This window comes from Motacilla alba, chromosome 1A (genome assembly GCF_015832195.1).
Source record: "Motacilla alba alba isolate MOTALB_02 chromosome 1A, Motacilla_alba_V1.0_pri, whole genome shotgun sequence".
Taxonomy (NCBI): Eukaryota; Metazoa; Chordata; class Aves; order Passeriformes; family Motacillidae; genus Motacilla; species Motacilla alba.
This window is the reverse complement of record NC_052031.1, coordinates 32,118,200-32,140,696: the sequence shown is the minus strand read 5'-3', so window position 1 is coordinate 32,140,696 and position 22,497 is coordinate 32,118,200. Positions and strand designations below refer to the sequence as shown.

Genomic DNA, 22,497 nt, shown 5'->3' with positions numbered 1-22,497 from the left:
GTCCCGGCACGGACGGCAGAGCTCCGACTAAATTAACTGCTCCTCCGGAAAACAAACAAACAAAACCAAAACAAACAAACCCCACCCAAACCAACAATAACGACAACAAATTCGCTAGCTCAGAAATTATTCTCCTGCTGGAAAATGAGGAAAGCTTTCTGTACACTCTGTCTAGAATGAGCCCCTTTACACTCATAAAGGCTTTAGAGGCATTTTGAGGCTTCTGCCCATGTTAGTACTACTTTCCCAGAACCACTGTTACAAAGTATTTCATTAAAAGCCAATGTCTCTAGATCAGAACGAACTGGTGACATTGGTGAGCTTAGTTTTATTTTGCTTTATTTTTCTCCCTCAAATCTTGTTGAGCTGTTGGAAAGCCTTGTCTTCTTTCCTTGCTGTTGAAAAAGAAAATATCAAGCAAAGTATGCAATATCAAAACATGCATGGTGCTCAATGTACTCTGACAAGTCGTGGTAGTAAATTGAAGTTCTAGATGGCAGAACCCAACAACAGCAATGATTTGAGAAAACTCACTACAGAGATGTAGTTTAAGTCAAGGAAATTCTGAAAAAGAGGCCCTAAGGATTATCCATGTCCTCTCCTGTAATAGATGCTTCTGAAATCTGTTATTGGAAGAAATAAATTTTAATTTAGGCATTCCATCAATTGCAAAGTATATGTATGACAGAGCTGAAACCAGGTGAGGAATTGCGCATTGTTTGAAGGTCTTGGAGGATATTCTGAGCTGTGGAAATTAAGGTTTCTTAAAATTCCTGGCAGTGCTTGGAAAATCTGTAGTATTTGTAAGTTTAAAATATTTTGATGGTTAGAAATGTCAGATTCCTTTGAACTCTTGTTTTCAGTTTGATTTAAAAATACACAGAAGCCATGGGGAGGAGAATCAGCTTCTCGATGGCAAGATTAGATAAAGACGCATTTATAACAGGCCCATGTCTGTAACCAAAGGTTCTGCAAGATATGATTTATAGCTTGGAGATGTTTTCCTTCTGGTCCTTACTACCCATCCCCCCAAAAAAAAGTTGGTGGCAGCCACGTGCAGTTTGCACACACAGCTGAGGATGGCCTGCTGAGACAGTACCTCAGCACTGTCATGGCACAAATGGGATGTATGTGCATTGGCCAGTGAGGAGTCAGCAAGTTATTTGTGACAGACACCTCTGCCCACTGGCTCAGGTCAGTGCCCAAGTGCTGCTGAGCATCCCTGCTGCTGCACCAGGCCACCTCCCTCCCCTGAAATTTGTAGGAGATAAAGTGTGGGACAGGGACCTCCTCCCACCTCTGCAGATTTTCAATCAAATTACACCTCTAATTTAGCTCTAAAATAAAGCTCCAAATTTCATACCCCAAGGCATGAACAACTTGAGCTGTTTGTTGCTCAGTGCAGATCTGAAAATGGCTGAAGTATAGATCAGGCCAACATATATTCATAATAAAAACCACATAAAAGTAGGCAAGGTTTAGCTTGAAAAGATCTGCCAGTACTTGCAATAGTGATGTTAAATGATGCTCCCTGTTTGAATCCAATAAAATAAGGACAGACCAGTTTGAAATGGACACAGGAGAGATGGGTAATTTGTAGTGTGTTATTACCTGAAGCTAAACTACATTCATTCACATACACTTCAGTGTTTGTTTAAAAGGTATGAATGAAAGTAGCTAATTTACTTATTTGCTGTGTGTTCTGCAAGCTTTCTTGGGGCATTGTATGTGTATTTATATATGTATATGTGTGTATGTGTGTTTATTTATGTGTTTGGTTTTTTTTATTTTCAGGACTTTATTGACTGTTGGTGAAAAGTATAATTGGTGTTTTCCACTTCTGTTAAATGGAAAGACTCTTTTAATATATAATGTTTCTTGCTCTCAGAATCAGTTTAACGTCCACTCATTCCCTGTATTTCTGAAGGGTAGCCTTGTGGCACAACTGCATCTTGCCGTTGTTTTTAAGATGTATACCCTACAATCCTAGCATTCCTCTAGGGAAGTAGGTAGTTATTCATGGTCTAGCTGAGTCTCATTATTTATCTGCTGTCTATGTAAAGCGCTCTCCAATTATACCACCAGGTACCTGTTGCTAAGCTTCATTTATCTTTGCCTTCATTGTGCTTTTGCCGTAGCAAATTCTTTTGCATCCATAAGAGTTGCTATTTATTCCTTAGTACCTGATGTTTTACAGGCTCCTGACCTGATTTTTCCCAAACATCTTTGTATAAGTAATAGGTACTCCTCAACTTTCTGTTCTTCTCCTAGCTCGTGTGGCCATAGCTGCAAGAAAGGGCAGACAGTGGGACATACAGTTTAATAAAGAATCTATTGTATTTTTGGTTTCCACAGGAGACTTCATTTTCTCAAGCATTAATTGCAATGCTGTCTTTATAAACCTTGTTCTCTTCTCCTCCAGGATTTGCAGATAGAGCGAGAGAGGACCGTGTATAACATTTCTGGTGGCTGCACAGCCCTGGTGGTGGTGTATTTATTGGGGAAGCTTTATGTGGCAAACGCTGGGGATAGCAGGTAAGTGTGTTGTCTCCTCATCTAATCCTTCACTCCAAACTGCTCAGGCCTTGTGTTACAGAGTTCCTGAAATGCAGACAGCATCACAAGAAGATTCTGTTTCTTGGCTGGACACTTAGCACTTCTCACAGAAATGAATGCAAGTGCCAGGGATAGCGTTCCAGTATCTTGAGCAGTGGTTGCAGTCAGGGAAACTGGTAGCACTTCTGGTCCTGTTGCAGTTTCTGAATGACTTGATGTTTGCAGAGAAGTGGAAAGGTGCTAAAAAGCCATTGAAACAGAAGAGGTGTTGGGTGTGTAGTAGAATTGTGTGTTGAACACTGCCAAGGTGACTGTATGTGGAGCAGCTGGTAGGGCTACATTTGTTCCATAGGAAGTCCTGCAGTTCCTGTTGCCAGGCTTAGTCTTGATAGGCCATTTGGCTTCCAGATTTTTATGTAATTGAAGGTAGTGATCAGTAAGTATGCAAACAGCTGCTACTCTTGCCTTAGGAGAGGAGGAGAGTGAGACAGGCTATCACAGTATAGGTTTTTCGCCTTGTCCTGTTCTGGCTCAAGTACTTGTCCAATTCTCAGAACTGAATGCTGTTGCTCAGGAGCTGTTGCTTGGTTTTATTTTGAAGTTGGGTTTTTGAAGACTCATGATAAAAAGCATTTTCTTTGTCTTCTGATGTTGCTAAAGATAGGAGCATACTGGAAATCTCTCACTTGCATTCTTTTCCTCTCTCTAACTCTGCCCTTACCACCATTGGAGAGAGATAATGAGGCTCTTCTTGCAAGACTTCAGGCTTCACATGTTTCTTTTGGCAGTGTACTGCATAAACAGGGCAGGGAGAAGAGTTCACATGTAATCTGTTCATTAATAGCTGAGTTATTAACATCTGCAAGGGTATTGAACCATGTTGTCTTGATGCCTAAAGACGCTACCTCTAACAGAGGGTAGACAGTGTTAAAGGAGTAAAGTAGGTATTCATTAAAAAGCCTTTAAAGGATACACCCTGGGCAGGACAAGAGCCCTGCCGTGGCTCCACCCAAGATGCACCTAAGATGAATGACCGGTCACAAGTTTTTACACTTTCTTAAGTTTTGGTCCATTTACAAATTGGGGTTAATTGTCCAGTTGCAGCTTCAGGTTATGAAGTCACATCCTCCCAGTTTGCTCTCCTCAATTTACTATTGTTTACACTTTTTGGGGCTGAAACTGTAATGGTATCCTTGGTTCTCAGGCTGGAAAGGGATTGTTTTGTCTAACTAAACTGTGAAGAGAACTTGCTAACACTTTATATGAAATTCAGAATTACATACTAATGCAGTTCAGAATCTGAAAAATATGAAATCTAAAACTTAAGGCATCAATCTTTAGGTGAAGATTGCTATGTTTGTGTTTAAGGTTTGTGCATACACAGTTCATGTTTGTAGTGTGTACACCCACATACTTACAGAGACAACACTCAAGGGTTTTGTAGTTTAAACCCAAGATTTTTATTCCCTCTTGCTGCTTTACACTGTGTAGGAAGTCAGATAAATCCTTTGTGCATAAAATTCCTGTTTATTTCATGTTGGTGATTGTTTTTAAGGTGCTAAGTTTGCTGTATGTGTTGCAAGTTGTTCACCCAGTTTCAATTGACAAGTGACATATTTGAATCTCCTTTTTGTACCAAATGTCAAGTGAGTCCTCACATGGTAGCTGCAAACCTGCTTGAGGTGATCACCTGTCTGGTCAACAGAGCTACTAGCTGAACTACATTCTATCTCTTCTGCCATTAAATTAGAAAAAATCATGTTTTCTTGTGCTGTTGCTCTTGAAGTACAGTTGAGCCTCTTTCTCTGAATTGGCTAATTTGCTTTATTGTCTCTTAAAAGTGTACTGTGTAAAACTGGGCATGCAGGACTTACATCCGAGTAGCCAAGATCTTTGTTCTTAAATGACTGGAACTGGCTGCTTCCAGTTCCCTCAGGATTCCTTCTGTGCTCCCTGAGAGCAGCCTCAGTTCCACTGCAGCCTCTGATACCCAAGGGCAAGACACTGCTGTTGGCAGTGATCTGGAGTTGGTGCCAGAGTATTGGTGTATCTGTAGTTAAACATACTAAGTCTTCAAGAAGTTTTACATGTTCATTAAGTCTACCCAGAACATCTGTTCAGAAGAAGAGGGAGGGCAGGAAACAAAAAGGAAACCCATGAGCAAGACTGGGTGTTGCTCGAACCAGGATTCAAATTCTCATTCCTAACATCTTGTTGGTAATAAAGTCCCTCCAGATTCGAAATAGTTTGGTTTTGTGCTTCCCAAATGGACTTCACAGAAAGTGTCTAGTATGCTGAGGGGAATTAGTCCAAAATCTTTCCTTTTCAGCTAAGTCCATTCCTAGACTTTCCTAGCTCAAAAGAAATTTTAAAGCTTTAAAGTGTAGCTCAGTTGGTTTGGGTTTCTCTCCCACCAAATCCCCTCTTTCCCATGTACAGGGAAAAAAAACAGCTGTTGCAAAACATCCGGGTTGTTGTCATGACAAAAATGACATTTCAGGACTAGACAAGCCACTCAGAGGTTGTCTGCCCCTTGCCAGAGTGCACAGTGCATTCCTGTATTTTGAAGAGCCCAGTTATGTAGTCAATACATTTTAGTTGTGTTAGCTGGGAAAAATAAGTTTGTTTTTGCTGTTTCATGCCTTGTCTAGTCAACTTTGTGGTTTCTACAGATAAAAGGGCAGGCAATGAGAAATACAGTAAGGAAACTACTTCAAGAAATGGTTATCTGCTCTCAAGAAGACGGGTGGGTTTGTTTTCTCTCTCAAACAGGGCACTTTGTCGTGTTGCTGTTGGAACTAGATGATGAAACCCTTAGTTTCTTTGAGTTCACCTACTCATTTGTGCCTCTCGTCTCCTCATTCTCCTTCTTCCCTCTCTGCTACCCCACTGGAAAAAGCCTGCAAATAAATCAAGTTTCCCACAGATAGGAATCTGTGAGAGAAGGTTTTGTGTGGGAAATAAACATTTTGGGTTCATGCAAACCTAACCAAAGGTTAGGCTTTATAATTTCAGGGAACTTCAAAACAGCAGAAGGTTTTAAAGTGGGGTTTTGAACAGCTTCTGCTGTCAGAGGACCAAGGTATGTGCAACAAACTGTTACTATCACAGTGAGACTAAGGAAACGTTAAGTGTGAGACTTGAATAATAATGTACTGTGTGTTGCCAGCTATACCTCAGACTTATGTCTGTGGTATTCAGTTTATCCACCAAAGCTTCTCAAATCTAATCATTTCATGCCACGTACCCTGGCAGTGTTGTATAGCAGCTGTCCTTTTGTAGTTGATGTGTAATTACATCATGAAAAGACTTTAATTACCATATTACTAAATTACCAGCCAGCAATCCTTTCAGGTTCAGCCCTAGCTCACTTCTGTATGGACTATTAGGCTTCTCCAAGCTGAACACTTTTGGTTGGTGTAAAAGGGAGGAAAAATTGTGCTAATTGTAGGTTTTGTTAGGAACTATTATTGAGCTTGATGTTATGGCATCACTAATGTCAATGATATAATTAAACTTCTGCTAACGATGCAATCACAGTTCTGTAATAATTATATGTTAACTGCACATGATACCAGAACCCTACTAAAAATGAGGTGATGTATTCAGAGCCTGATAAAAACAACTTGGAAGGAACTGCTTTCATTCTCTAATGGCTTGTCTGATCATTCTTGGACTCTGCCATAAATATACCTACTTGTACAGTCAAAATTCATATCTGAATATCGGCCAAAGCTTTTTCTAATGTTTCTTTCACTCTCTTTCTTCTTTTCAGTGATTAGCATTGTCCATGCAAGGTTATTTGATTAGGGGCTGATAGTGCTATAGTCAGCTATCCAATATATAGTGCTTTTTTTGGTAAGCATCGAGGAGCTGTGTTTTGCTTAGCAGCATGACATATTTGCTATGAAAACTAGGCCATTGGAATAGCTGCTTTTTATTTGTTTTCTTTTTTAAATATGGAATAGTAAATCTTCTCTGGTCATTGTTTTAAACAGTGTTGTTCAATTCTATATTGCTTAAGTGACTTTTATGTCTAAACTGCCATGACACGCCTTGTTAATCTCAGTTCTTTTTAGTTTTATGCTCTTTATAAGGATGTTGTTTTATAGCTACTGATGAAGCAGTTGTAAAACAGAGACTTAATGTTTTTACTGATTACTGCCCAATTATTGTATAGCGTCATGCAACATAACATTTGTCCAGTATCACTGCAATGACTGTAATGCAATATGATCATATTAACCTGTTTGGCACAGGCATTGTTCTGGCTTTTGTGTTGTCTGGAGCTGCTTGGAGACTGCAGGGGCTTCCATTTTGTGCTGTGCTTGGAGCCACGTAGGGAAGCTGTGCCTCTATCGTTATACAAGAAGCAGAACATCGCAAGTTGATTTGACTTTTCCATATACCCTGAAACCCTCACTAAATCTGCAGGGTCACTGAATTTTTTGCTTTGCTTCATCAGCTCTTTTTTATCATCTTTTTGCCTCCTTGCTTTTGCTCCCCAGTACTTATGTTTTCAGGGCATAGTCACACTCTACTTGAACATACCTCCTCATGTCCAGAATAGATTTTCTCCTCCTTTTTGCAAGTGTAAAATTACTGCTAAGGCATTTTGGCTTATTAAATGGTAGGAGCTCATTGAGTGAATATTTTTGTGATGGTTTTGTGTGGGTGCAGATGAAGTAACTTCATTGGTACTTCAAGAGACCAGGTGGGGGAGAGTGTGTTCATAAGAGTCTTCTCCCAGTGTAATACAATAGTGAATTGCAAATTGAATTTGTTTACCATTTCAGTTCTTTTTGGATTTGCTGCTTGTGTTGAAGCTTACTACATTTATACTTCCTCTTCTTTGTCATGGTGCTTGTCAGCTGCTTCCCTTATGGTTAGTTCTCATTCTAGGAAGTCAGATTTGGAGTTTAATTTGCTTTTATGAAGTAAATGAGAGTGGCATGGAAACAGCCGTGTATCTGCTGACTGGCAGTGTAGCTTAAATAGAATTTCTGAGAAGTCAAAATTGATGATTCTGAGCCATTTTTGTGGTTCATGGTATCTGACCTCTTCCTCGAGGCAGTCTAGCAGGGTCATTTTTGCTAGAAGTGCTAACGCTGTGTAAGGATGGAAACTAAAAAATGTTCTAATATATTACTTTTGTAAAGTTAACTTACTTTAGTCTTTGGTTTACTGTCTAGGAGGCTTTAATTGTCTGTTTTTCATAACTACTCCTCTTCTAATCTAAATGGTGTGTATTTCCCTGTTTTCTGTGAGTAGTCGCAGGCCTAAGCCTTGTCTGTCTCCTTATATCTGTGTCTGCATAAACAATAACTGTGCTTCATACTAGAGACTTACAGGTCTCTAGAGGAAAGACTAACTTAATTACTAAGCTTCTCCAGTCGGCAGTATTTGGAAAAGCATTCTTTTTCCTGTCTTTTCCTAAAGAAGGGGCAAAGAAAGTTGCAAAACTGAACAACACACTGGGGCCATGCAATCGGTAGGGCTTTCTCGTCATTCTCTGAAGTTCTCATTCCTCCAAATTCTCAGAAGATGCCCTCCCAGAGGCAAGAGCAACACTTAAGGATTGTAGTTTGCCCAATCTGTGGTACATCCCCCTATAGGTTATTATTAATTCTCTGACAAAATCACTTGAAAATGAAAAATGCTTGATCATTTCAGGGCAACAGATAACCTAAGTTTGGTTTGTTCACAGGTCTGTGTAGTGAGGAGAGATTGAATTCAAAGCAAGGAGAGTCTCTGCCATGTACATTCTCCTTCACTGCATTTTGATAGATGGAGAAGTCTGATCCTGATCAGCCCAAAATGTTGGAAAAGATTAGCCATGTTCAGGAGACATGGCCATGTCCTCTCTCTCTGTTTGTCCTGTCTCTTTTTGTTAGAAGCATGATTTGCAGGCCTGCAGGAAGCCCTTCTCCCCTTTTTTTTCTGCCTGGTCTCCTACCAGGGAGCAGCAGGAGCACAAGATTCATTGGAATAACAGCAACCTCAGATACTGCAAGATTTTGTGCTGGGTAAAGCTTTTAAAGGCACTTCAAGAAACACTTAAGGTGAGGTGTAAAGAGAAAGTGTTGGATCAGGAAGAAGTCCTTTCACTCAAAGGGCTGTGCTATGGAAGAGCATTTTCTATTATCCAGTGAATGACAAGTTCCACGTTACTGGCATGTCATATCCAGCACCGACTTGGCAGATATTATTACTTTAGTAGTAAATGTTTGCAGGCTTTGAAGACAAAACAAATGTCCAACTTCTTTTCCAAGCTCTTGTTTTTCCTGGGAGAGCATGTGCCCTAGCAATACCTGTGGCAATTAGCGGATATTGAAGCCATTGTAAACATTTTCAGTGAGGGGTACGTTCAGTTAAATCTTTGGTCCTTATCACACAGGCATTATCTTATGTTCCAGATGATGAGGAAAGAGAAGATTTTTGGCTATTCAAGTAATACTGGTAAACTGTAAAGCCACAGTTCATTAGTATTGGTTTCCAGGAATAAAGAATTTTATTAACCTAATTCTCATGGGTTTTTAGCCTTAAAAAAAAAAAAAAAAAAGAAAAAGAAAAAAATCTCCAACAAACTCCAAACAAATTATCTTTTAAATCTGTGCCTTTGTAGCTGACCACAGAGACATGCAGGTTCTTCACTGCAGTGTTGCAGGGCCAGGGCCAAGGCATGGAAAGCAGACTGGGTACCTTGGTTCTCTAGCTCCCTTCTGTACTACGGGAGGAGGAGCAGAGGGAGCACCTGAGGCTTGCTTTGTGTATATCTCAAAGTCTGCTGTGGTCCTCACTATGTTGAAAAGCTTTTCAAGTCACCTGAATTCAAGAAACTGAAGGCAGCCCAGGCTGTTCAGTCTCAGCAGCAGCTATGCAGTGCTGCTTGAGCCCTGCTCCTGAGACTTTTATTGGTGGTTCTGGTCACTTCTGTGTGGGTGAATGAAGCCAGGTTTGGGTAAAAATTCACCCATGAAGAGTGAGCAGAGAGCGTGAGTTGCAGTCTTTGCTTTTACATCTCAGTCCAGCTTGTTCCAATATCCTGCAACTGGTACTGAGTTAAGCAGAAAAGCTGAGATCAAAGTAGATATGACTTCAGGTGCTAAAGTCATTCTTTTTGTTAATGGTAAGACAGTGAAGAGCAGAGAGATAAAAAATCCTTGTTGCTTCCATCTTACATGGACAGCCATATCCCAGCCATATTACTGGCAGAATAAACACTGACTTGCACAGCAGTACCTTCATCCACTAAGCCCAGGTTTAGTTGCCATAGTAACTTGTCTTGGAGATGAATGTGATATCCTGGACAGCAGGGAAAAAGACTTTGATTCCACAGATACCAGTCCTGAGGCTCAGAGCTGGCCACAGAGATTTGACTGCATTTCTTTGTTCATTTCCCTGGCATGGCCTGAGTAATTGGTAGTATGCTGTTCAGCTGTGATACAGAAATGTGGCGGTCTGTCATCAGTGCAGCCTTGTACTTAGCTCTGTTCAGATGCAGAATACACTGAAATCATTGGGGCAAATGAAACCTAAGAGACCAGTAAATCTCCAGCCTAAGGGTATTGGAGCCAGCAGTGGACAGTTTTTGTGTGCTAGTAGTGTCACTATAAACTGTTTATAATGACTTTCTAGCTGCCAGCTGAAGCCCTTTCTGAAAGATTGATGTGTTGAGATGTAAACCATCAGGAAAGTAATTTATTACACATTGTTTTAGTTTAGTTCATTCACATTTGGGTTAGTACTACTGGAGCTGGAGTAGACATTACTAGAAGCATATAGGTAAACTTATGAAGTCACTACTTGTTCAATAGCAAAAGGTACTTTCTTTATTAATTAAACAAGAACATTGCATACAGATAGCCAGTGCCATCACATTAGTGAGAGGGTGGGCATAACAAAAAAATATATAATTAGTCCTAAAATAAAACACAGTTAATAAAGTGAACTGCTAATAATAGCTCCATGCTTAGATTTCATCAGCCAAGCAACACACTTGAGGACCTAAACGAGAGCAGGGAATTCATTTATGAAAGAGTCTCATGGGAATGAAGCTGCAGCCCACTGAAGAGGCACTGACAACTAGAAGCATACCTCTCCAGGGGTCAAAAATGATGGGGCAACGTGTCTTCTCCAAGCGATCTCCTCTGTAGACAGCCTGCAAGCTCAGCATTACATTTCATTTTAAACTGTAGCGTAGTGATGCAGAAACAACTGAAGAAATTCAGTTCCGTTGTTGGTGACAGCCAGGTGCTTCTCATTGTTAGATGCAATATATAGGGCAGACTGCCAGCAATAGAAAATCCTTTTGACTGCTGCTTACTAAGTTGTTATGAATACATGAGGTGGAATACCAGATCAGTTCTAAAAATTCTGATTTCTCTTATTTTTGCTGGCAGTAAGGAAAATCCTGACTGGCTCAGGTGCTTTTGAACATGAGAAGTAAGCCCTTCCATGGAAATCTGTTTTATTCTGCTTACAGAAACAGTTTCTATTTGCCTATTTGTGGTGCTGTATTAAAAAGAATACAATTAATTCAGTAAAATCAGACCACCAGAATAGTGGCTTTAGAGTATTTCAGCAGCCTTGTTGTGCCCAGAGGCCTTCTCCAAAGGAATCACTAAGTAAGCACTAGAAATATAAATATGAATGAGCCAGGTAATTGGAACCAGCATAAAGCTATACAGGAGCTTTATGTGTGTGTACAGGAACAGCTCATGTGCTTACAGGTGCCTCTGAAATACAACTTTCCAGGGCGTTTGCAGGGACTGGATTACATAATTTCTTTCTCTGCTGCTTTTCAAAGGCAGGAGGAGGTTCTCATCTTGCTGCAGGAGAGGTATGGCATGCTTGGCTCCATACTGTGGCAAAGACATGAAGAAAAGACCTTGAATGAAATTCTTGAGACTGCCCAGTCAGTGTCCTGGTGGGGCAAGGGCTTCGCTTGGCAGTTGTGCTGCTGAGATACTAACCCTTGGAGCAGCTGGGGTGGCTGGCAGTCTGCAAAAAACCTTAGCAGAAGTTTGGGAGGATCTTCATTGTTCTGGCAGGAAATGCCAGAGCACGCTCCTGTAGGAAATTGCTTTTGCAATACTTCACTGAGGCAAGTTCTCACACCTTTTATTGGCTTGAGGGAGCTGAAGTTCCCCCAAGTGATGTATGAAAGTGTCTGAGCAGCCTGCTATAACCCACAACGTAACATGAAACTACATTGTCACAGGAAGAGCCACAAGCAGGGAGAGTCTACTCCTACTTAATGTTGGCTTTGTTTGGCTGAAAGAAAAATGATCCAGTGTTTCAATCCTGTCACAATGTTTCTGTGAACAGGTTCATGTTTGTGCTGAAAAATATGAAGAAATCAGGGTGGCACAACTGTTGAGTGGCAGTAAATAGAAAAGGAGGATAGAGACCATGTTCACTGGCTCTACTCCTTCCCTGGCTTGTTGTTTGTTTTCTTCTTGATAGTGATGCCAAGTAAGAGTTGGGGCATTATCTTAAGTATTACAGGTGGGAGGCAAGGGAGGGTGTTTTTTCCATTGGTACTGCTGAGGGTTGCTGCTTCCACCTGAGTTTTATGGTGATGGATATGTCATCACTGGAACCTGTTTTATTGCCAGCTGAATGTTATATAATAATTTGTTCCACTATCCCAGCCTGCCTTAATTTATAAAATTAAGGAAATAGTTTAAAGGCTTTGCACTATACTTCTACATTGTTAGTGAATACATGGGATGGAATATGAGATCAGTTATTGCCAGTGCAGTGAGGTGTTTGAACATCTGGTTTCTAAAGAAACATTGAGAAATGGGTCTGGGTGGAACTAAATAAGAGTCATTCAGTTTGAAGAAGTAAAACCAAGGTGCCGGTGCTGAATGTATTAAAAGTCATCAGTAATCATAATGGCAGTAAGTTCCAGTATGTCATTTACAGAAGAGAAAAACATTTCTTATTTTAATTGTTTTTTAGTCGTTGTCTTTCACTTCTTAGCAATTAAGAACAGGTAAAGAAATAAAAAATGCACAACTGGTTTGAAGCTTAGCAACCATTAGCATTGGTCTTCCCTGGATTGTTTAAATATATGCATTTAGTTACCAAAATAAACAAGTGCCCATGTAGACTGATTTCATAGTTCCAGGATTTACTTTCTTTTTTCCACAGCTATCTTGTGACACACCTAATTAAAATCTACTGCTTACTTCCCCTCTGAATATAATCAAACCTTGCCTTATTCTTTCTGTCAGTTTAATCCCTCTTTCTTTTTCATTGACACATTTCTAATACCTTTGCAGACAGGCCAGACACTTCTGCTTCATCTGTACTGAATCCACATGCTTAACACCTTTTGACAAAATGGATGTGGCCTCCCTGTGGCTTGGAATTGATATACACTGTCAAAAAGGGTTTTCTGAATGGTCTTTCTCTGTCACCTTTACCAGATTTTTATCCTGTGTTGTAGAAATGTGCAGTTTAATGTTGCGTTTCAAATAATTTTTGCCTGAAAAAGTGTGTAATGGAATCAGGGTGTCCCCGAATACTCCTAACAGTTGGAGATGTCTCTTTGTTTTGAACAGCGGAATCCCAATAGACCTGTGACAGCAGTGGAATTACACTCTTGACCTTGTTCACTAAAGTGTTGCTTTCTCTGTATGATGGAATGAGAGTAACCAACAAGAGCTTCCTCTAAAATGTATGACTTTCCTATGTTTGTTTCTCATAAGAAACAAACATGGAAAGGATGCTGTGCAATTTTCAGCTGATTGTGTTTTCAACAAAAGAAAAAACAAACAAACCCCAAGTCCTGCTTGATTCAAGAAGACGTGGTAGTTGTTAGCCATATTAAAAATGCAAAAGCAGTTGATAGATCAATATTTTCCTTAAGCCAGTGTTGTTGCTACATCCTGAGCATCACAGCAGCAGTACAGCACAGTGGCAGATTTTTATCCTGTTGTTGCTTCATTCTGCGTGTATTTTAAATCGAATGTATACTAAGGCATCAAATATAATTTCTAAGTATTGAATCTGAGTATAGAAAATAACCATATACTTAATGGTCTATGGGAATTTAGGTGATCGTTATGGGCTACACAGTCATGTCAATCCGAAAGATAAATACACTGTTTTCTGCAGATGCACATGCAGCCTTTTAAGCTCCTGGTGTTTCTTTTCATTTGCCTGTGACTGGGCAGACGTAGACAGCTGTAGGATTTGCCATGTCTGCCAGTCCTGCCTTGTGCATTTAGCCACTGGCACATCTCTTGCTCTCCATTTACTTATTCACAGTGTGGCTTCTCTCTGGAGCATAAGAACTCGAGAGGTCAGAAGAGATACAAAATCAGATTCTTGTTACTTCCATTTTAAGCTACTTCAGCTGTGTTTTGGGGAGATTTTTCTCCAAAATATTCCTGTTTACTGTGAATATCCCAGCTCTGGAATACTGAACATACTTTCATTGTCATGCAGAGCACATGAAATGCAATGGCAGGTACAATCCTGTAGTTCCTGTGGGTGGGGAGTTAGGGTTCAAAAGAGCGTAAAGGACTCGGGGAAATCTAGTTTGTTTTGAGAAGAGATCAGAATAAGTGACTTACATGCCTCCGTGGCCTCAAGACTTCAGAGCAGTTTCTTCCTGTAGACGATGCTGTGTGGAGAGGGCATCAGAGCATGGAGGGCAATGCACTGAGGAGGCTGCAGATCTGTGACTCCCGATTTCCAATGCTGCCAAAAAAGGCTTTTGTTTTTTTAATTACTATTTCATGGGTGATATAAATTAATGATTGGTATGGGTCTGAAGCAACCTTGTCATCAGAGAATATTTGGTTAGTGTTGACATACTTGTTTCTCTGCAAACATGAATCATCCATCTGCCTTTGGCAGGCTCGCCCTGTGGCTCTGCTGTAATGTGTTTCACCAGTGTGGTGGAAATTAAAATGTCACTATTAAACATGGCAAAATCAGATGCTGTCTGGGCACTGCGTCTATTCAAGGAGTTCTTGCTTCCTATGTAGTTATTTCTGACAGTTTAATAGGACAGCTGTATTCTGGCATAAAACAATATGTTCATAAATCCTCAATACATGGGGAGTTAAATGCTTTCAGAGCACTATTTCCTTGCATGCATGAGTGTTTCATGCATGGCAGAAGCAGTAATGCTCATGTAACACCATGTTGCAGCTTAGGCCATTAGGAAGTGTAAAGTCAAAATTAATTGTCCTGCAGGACCATCTAGAGTGGGTCTCTAAAAGCAGTTGCTGGAGCTGTCTGCAGCTGCTGCATCAGCCAGGCTCCTTCCTCGTGAGCAGTTATTGACTCTGGGCTATTGAATTCAGGGCTCTGGAGGTTGCTCAGTGGAAAAAGCCTTCAGTTGCTGCTTGGCAGCTCTGTCACTGCAAGGTCATGGAAAGGGCACGTCAGTCTCCAGACCCAATTAGGGCCTTATTCGGCACCTTTTCAATCACAGGGGAAAATCCCACTGAGCAGGGTGGCTCCGAGGCCAGGCTTTTGCACCCAGTCTCCTCAGTGAGACAGCCAACAAATGTGTCCCTTTTTGTCACTTGAGCCATCAGAAGTACACTTTGCTGTCATGAAACAGCTAAGCAGTTAGTGCAGAAAGGTAAAGAGCCCAGTATGGGCTTATAAGCTCACCACAGCTGAATTTGGACCAGTGCCTTGTACGTATATGTCTGTGTCCCTCCCTTTACTTGTATCTAGAGCTGTCTCATTCCTCAGATCAAATCATTTAACTCTTAGGAACAGCTGTAACTTGCAAGTTGAATAAAGTCCAACTGCTGAAAACATTAATGAAAAACATAAAACTCTCTTTTACCGTGTATCAACAGTATTGCTTTAATTCCTCCCCCTCTGAAGATTTTTTTGTGTGTGTGCTAGGTTGTGCTTTTCATCCCAGGTGGCTGCCAATTCCGGTGAAAATAAGTTGAGCTATGAAAGGTTGACCCACTCGCCTCTGAATTGCTTTTTATATGATGTGAGTCCCTCAGGGCCCAATTCTACCATAGAAGTGAGAATGACAGCTATCAAAATATATACGAAGTATGTCAATGTGCACAAAGAAAAAGGTGAACCCCAGAGTGGTCTGAGTGGTCTTTAAAATATGGATTTCCTGTGAAATGGTGATTAAAGGGGAAGCAAAGACTAATTAGAAAATTAGCCTGATGTACTAGCAGTTATAGCAATGTGTGGTTTTATATTAGCTCTTTCAGACAAGCAAAGGATCAGAAAATCCCTTATGACTCGCCTAAACTAGTGTGTAAAATTTGGTTTAGAGTCTGATCAGTTCCTTTCATCAGTCTAGTCTAGACTATTGCCAGAGTACATACTCTGTACTAAACCCACAGACCCCTTAAGTGGAGGCCTACTCAAATGAATCAAATAACATAATAAAGAGTTATATAAAATGTTCACTGTGTGAGTAAATTAATCTCGTTCAAAGCTGAATACCTCAGGAACTGCAAAAATAAAAGCGAAAGTGTTGTTGCAGAAGAGAGGTGTTAGAGTTCTTAATTCATATTTAAATGACTGTCTCAAAATGCAAAAGAAAAATAATTTTCTGCAAACTTTTATTATTTTTGATTGTATATATATTTTTATAAGTCTGTAGTTAGATTCCCTAAAGGAGGAAAAAAATCTGTCAAAAATAATGCACAAATTTCTTTAGGAAAGTAAAGAGTTGCAACTACCATGTCTGTCCCAAGTACACAATATTGTTTCTAATTAAGTGGGAACCTTCAGTATGTAGGCTGCGCTCTTGCCACCACTAATTTCTATACAGGATTATTTGCAATGAAGTGCTGTGAAGTAAGTCCAAGAGCAGTAAATTTGTTACCTTTCAAAGCAAAACCATTTTCCCGTCATTGCCAGAGCTTCTTCACACATCTGCCATTGTCGTGCCATCCTGAACCTGGCTGCCCTTTGCCACATGAATCTCAGGAATGTGAACAGTTCATTTACTCATAGATAATGCTGCTGCCTTTTGCATGCTAGCAGTAGTAGATGACAATTTGGAGACAATTTTAGTCCAATGACCAATCCACAAGGCTTGGAAATCCATCCAATGCCACTAATTTTAGAAATTCAGGTTTGTGCCTGAGTTGGTTTTCTCAAGATGCCTGTGTTTTGAATTCAGAAATTTAAGTTTTCAGTCTTTATGTGCCTGCCATATTTGTTGGTTGCATTCCAGTGGCATCAGAGCACCTGGCATGGAGGCAATGACAGCAAATTGATCAAATGATCAAGGGAAGTAAGCTAACTCATACATAGGACATCAGTGGGGTGAAAATATCACAGAAATGGGACCATTTAAAACATAGAGAAACTGGAATCCAAGTGGCAAATACTTCTTTTAGCTACACCTAATTCTGTCTAAATTCAAGAGGAGAGCTGTTACCCAAACACTGAATTAATGCACTGATGGCTGAGAAACAGTTCCACAACAGGCATTAAAGTCTTTGGGATGATACATAGTTTATCAAAAGTGCCAGGCATTGCTCTGCTTACAGAGCTGCCTAAATAATGGAAAGATAAAGGAACTTAGTTCTGTGAGTGAATACATGAATGCAGAATGTAGTAGAAATATTGGATAAATTCTTCCCTCCTGTGGCTTGTCTTCCAGCCAGTGTCATTACACCAGGGAAAGATTGGACAATATTTTGTGTGCAGCATATCAGATTGTTAAGAGGCAACAGGCAGATGTTAGAGAAAATTTTCTCTCTGCAATTTGCAGAACTGTGTATGAAATCTGTCTAATCTCCAGTCATACCATTACCTGCCATCTTTCAGCAGGTAACTAGTTAAATTTGTGCTAAATAGGTTTTGCTTTGCTATATCCATTTAATGTTGGACTAGAAGTGTTTTGACATGACATATGATCAATTAATGATTGGAAATTGCTTGGATGAGTCATTTGAAGCCAGTAGTTTAGACAGTGTCAGCCACAACTGGTATTAAAAACTGCAAAGAGTTGTTCTACAATCAGTGTTTCTGCAGCATCTCCTCTGGGTGTCTGCATTTCACTTAAAAAAGATACCTTGTAGACATCAATTGAAATAACTCTTGCCTTTGTTGCTTGGATGTTTTTGTGAGCTTTAAAATGAACTCGGCTTATACAAGTATACTTTGTTACCCAGCCTAAAGGATGCATGGCAGGAATTATCCTGTTCTGCTGACAACCTCAGTAGAAAAAAATGGCTTTATTTGACTGTAATTCTGAAGAGAGGAAGAGTGTGACTGTACCCTGTGGTTTTCTAGGGGTTTTTTACTTTTTTTTCCTGTGCTGATGATGTTTTATTACTTTTACAGAGCTATAATAATCCGAAATGGTGAAGTCATTCCAATGTCTTCAGAATTCACTCCAGAGACTGAACGCCAGCGACTTCAGTATCTGGTAAGAGACCTGAGGACCAAATCAGGTGCTGCTGATGACCAGCATTGACCAGTAATATCAAAGGCTTAGAGAAATGCCGCTGACTTGCTGTGGCTCAGTCACAGCAGGATGATGTGTCCACTGAACACCAGTGACTGATCGTGTATGTCTTTAAGCCATCAGCAAATGTGGAGAAAATCCTGGTGGTGAAAATCTCAATGAAAGGAGTATTTCCTCTTTAGCAAAGGCCATCGATTAGCATGGCTGTGCTTGTGTATATTGTTCAGCTGCAGACCCTTGAGCAGCACACTGGTGTTGGATTTTGAGAGCTCATACACAGCATTAATGAGCCACAGATGTATTTCAATCCATCCCAGTGCTTGCTGTGTGACAGTATAAAATACCACAGACTGCTCTTTGTATGTGAGTGATATTGCAGAGTTTGATTAATTTACTCTAACAGTATGCCAGTAGTATCTCCATCAGGAGAAAGATATCCAACTTAGAGGTGATCTCAGTGAACATTAGTAGCTGCAGGATAGGATGGGTGATCAAAGATTAGTTTTATTTACTGTAGCAGCACCCATAAAGCTGAGACAGGGCGACTCGCTGGGGACACATGGGGTGCTTTATAGACCAAGCTGTGTTGGCTGATAAGCTGCCTGAGGAATATAAGTCAAAATATATGGCGTTATTTTTCATACAAACCATCCTGTTACTTTTTAAGGTTTTCTTCGATGGACAGATCAGTTGGTTGAATTGATTAGTTGTCAGAATGTCATTCCTGACATGGCTGAGAGATTTCTTTTTTGTTTCTTCTGTTTCTTTTAGAAATTTAAGCTTCAGCCAAGGCAGGGTCATTCTCAGCCTTGCCTGACTCAAGGTGGACAGGCCAAGGTTAGTGATGTTCCCAGGTCTTAAGGTGTTTTCTATTTTCAGCCTAGTTTTTCACCGTGGTTTGAAACTAGACAAAATGCCAGTGTTTGAAAGGTGGTGGTGGAAGGTTTTAAAGAAAAAATTGTGTTTCCTCAATTGTCACATTTCAATTTTCTTAGTCAGATTCAGTGGCTTGAAGCTAAAAATTTCAGAGGAAATACTGCTTTGGGACTATTCATATTCGGAGAACCAAATGGAAAAGACACCTGATAAATATTTACAGTTCAGTTACATTTAAAATAATTTGTTTGCCTCTAAAATAAAAGGTATCTTTAGCATCTAGGGAGTCTGCTACTTCTGTAGGAAATATGAGATAAAATATTGCCTACAAGGGTTTTTATTTTCTCTTTTGATGTCCTTTCTGGCTTAAATTTGAAACCAGTAGCTGATCTGAAAAGCATTTCTGCTGTTTCCTGTGGAAAATTCCTTTACCTTTGTTTGTCTATTTTAATTCTGTATGTAACAAATATGCCAGGTCTATGGCTATCATGTTCAAAGAGAATACATGCAAGACAGCAAGAGCGTGAAACAAAATTACAGATAATTTCAAACACAACATTCCCTAAGTAAGATTTTTACTCTTGTGTTTAAAAAAAAGAAAAATAAAAAGACGACTCCAAACTTCTTGCAAAGTTAGTGTAAGCATTACATTCCAAAGTTTGCATCTGTTTTGCTAATTAGATCCCAAATAATTCCTCTTATCACTTGTCTGTCCCTAGGTTCTATTAGTCTGTTATTCTGTTATTCTACCATCAGCATCTCTCATCTCTTGTTCTGTCTGAAAGTTATTTACTTTGAGTCTATTTTCTTATTTGCAGTTAAAGCTGAGTTTCTTTGTTTCAAATATGTTGTGCTTCAAATATGTTCTTCCTGCACAATAAGAAGAAAATCCCTTAATCACTTTAGCATTAATATTTTACTTGGTAAATGCAGAGATACTGTTCGCTATGAGGAAATTACTGTACAAGCAAGGGGAGGGTATGGATTTACAGCCTGCAGGCTGTTCCCTGTGCAGCAGACACTTTTGGTGCAGTCAGGATGAAGGAGCTTCCATCTGCCTAAATTTAGTGCCTGTTGATTCCTTCAGTCACACAGGATGTTCTTTTTGTCCCTCTTTTCTGATCCTTAATTTCTGTGTGGAAAGAAATCCATGGGATAATGAGTTGTTCAGGTCATGTGAGTATCTTAAATGAAGTCCTCCAATCTAGTCTTAGACAAAACTGTGCTTCAGCTAATACTGATTGAGTAACTGAGAGGGGAGGGAAGCAAATGTTTTCCCTGTCTTGGCAAGTTTATTGCCATGCATCCAAGAATGGCTTGGCAGTAGGCCTCTGGCATGGACACCTGAAAAGAACAAGTTGACTATCTATTTCTTCTGACTTGGAAGCAGCTCTGAGCCTGGTCATCACTCCATAGGAGGGCACTGGTGGGGGAGCATCCAGCTGCAGACTTCAGGCTGGCTATATGGCAGAGACAGACTTCTATGTCAGGCAGCTTGTGAGAGTATTGCAGAAGGCAATCAATCGTTCAGTCAGAGAGCACTTCTTAAGATGTAAAGTGTGAAAGCTTTGCACCCAGTATTCCCTTGATCCTTCAGTTTCTGTAGAGGTTCAGTGTACCATGTTGCTTCCCTTCCACTGGTGGGCATTCAAAAGCCTCCTTTTCTTCTGAATTTATGCCTCTTTTCTTTTTAGCACTGTAGCAGGAGACCTCCACACATTACTTGGGAAAAGTCCTGACTTCCCAAATCAGTGTATCTTCAAGGAAAAAAAATCCAGTATTTACTGGCAACTGCTCTGGTACATTTAGCAGTTGGGCAGGCAGTGACAGCCAGGAGCAATGTTTCTTTCATCTTCTGAGGAAACTATGAATTTCAGTCATGATAGTCTAAATTGCAACAGTAAATAGCATAGATTTTGTTACTTATTCCCTTGGAAAATGTGTTTAAAATGAATTGAGTGAATGGTGAATTGAGTGTACTGCAGATGGGTCTATTTCTATTAGTTACGGAAGTTTACACTTTCAAATGTCATGTGAGGTCAGTGTGGTGTTTGTAGCACCTTCATGTGTGCAGCCAAACAGCCCCTCTAAAGTTCACCAGGAATGGTACACCACTTCTACCAGTGCAGGTGTCACTGCTAGTAGAGACTGGGTGGCCACCAGTGACAGTGACCATGGTGCTCTTTGTGTTTGCCACCATTCAAGCAAAGGTTCATGGGCCCAGATAGTCATGGGCTCAAAGGGGATCTGTTTTGTTGCTCAGGTGAGGATAAAAGTGACACTAATATTCACCTGCTGAAGGATGCTTGCAGAACCTGAGCCTGAAGAGGAAATTAACCTAGATCTCCTAAATGTCCAGTCAGCACTTTAATTACAAGTCAGCCAAGATGTAATTCTCCTACAGTTTTTGGCTCCCTCTATCACCCAGTGTAGGATTACTTCAGCCATCTGACACAGTGGATGGTGCTGTGGTAAAAGAGATGTGTGGTTCCATGGAAGGGGTCCTGGCCTTTCACAAGATGAGAGACCAATCAAGAGATGGATTTGGCTTCTAATCTTCTCCTTCCTTTTACCACCACATCCTTTAATTTTAATCTCCCTTTGGTTTAAATGTGTCCCTGTGATAGTAGCTGACTTATTTGCAAAACTTCTGGGTGCATTGGGCTATGCATGCTGTTGTGAGCAGTAGTCCCATATAGTAGAATATTCTTTTGGTGAAAAGGGCACAATATAATAAAAATATTAAGTTGTAAGATAATAGCTTGTGTAGGGGAAAGCAGCAAATCTGAAAATAGCACAGAATGCAGTGAAGCCACTCATGCCAGCAACTTTCCAGTGCAGTGCCTACTGAAGGAGTGGAAAAGGCAGTGGCAGGCCTTACTGAGTTGCAGATAAGATACATGCAGTGTTTCCTGCCACCTAATTAACTGGCATGCTAGTGTGTAAGTCTAGGTTTATCTTAATTTCATGTTTGCTTTTCTAATCACCAGGGAGCACAGCAGGAAGTAAATGCCCTTTTTAAACAACCATGACTAATATTTCTTTGACTGAACTTCATTTTAAACACCTAATTTTGAACGCAATACATCCAGGCACAAAATACACCATAAACTGGCAGAGTACCAAAAACACACAATGCAGACTATGCCAGATTTATGCCAAAAAGTTCTAACAGCTTCTGAAAGAGAAAATATGACAAATGTTCCAGTTCCATAACACAGAATAACAATGTTGTCTGAAAATAGCTCATAAGGATATAGAAAGTGTTTGGTAGCCACACTGTTTGTTAAATTTCCGGTTCTCCAAGTGGTGTTTCTGATCTGAGGTTCTTGCAAATTGAGACTAAACAAATTAAAAAATGGAAAATACTTTGTGTCATCACAGGTGAAATTCTGGTAGTTAGTTCACTTATCTTTTTTTTGCTTTTGTTGTTTGATCACTTGAGAGGATTTCATGGTTCAGGTTGTATATCTTTTTGAAAGATCTGTAGATTTTTTAAGTGTTGCTTTTTGGTTATTTTCTGGTTCTGCTGCCCAGCATGGTTTTGTTGAGGTGAGGAGCAGAGTCCTGCCTTGTACATGGAGAACAGTTCTCAAAAAATGCAACTGGAAGTTGCAACTGAGTTT

The 22,497-nt window shown here is 40.1% G+C and overlaps 1 protein-coding gene across 1 annotated transcript in view; it reads left to right on the top strand.

Moving 5' to 3' along the window:
• The window catches only part of PPM1H (protein phosphatase, Mg2+/Mn2+ dependent 1H), a 131,879-nt gene that overhangs the window by 72,250 nt on the left and 37,132 nt on the right, over positions 1-22,497 (top strand). The window contains exons 4-5 of the mRNA XM_038153174.1: positions 2,423-2,535; positions 17,872-17,956. Of these exons, the coding sequence (XP_038009102.1) occupies positions 2,423-2,535; positions 17,872-17,956 (198 nt within the window). The remainder of the gene's footprint in view (positions 1-2,422; positions 2,536-17,871; positions 17,957-22,497) is intronic.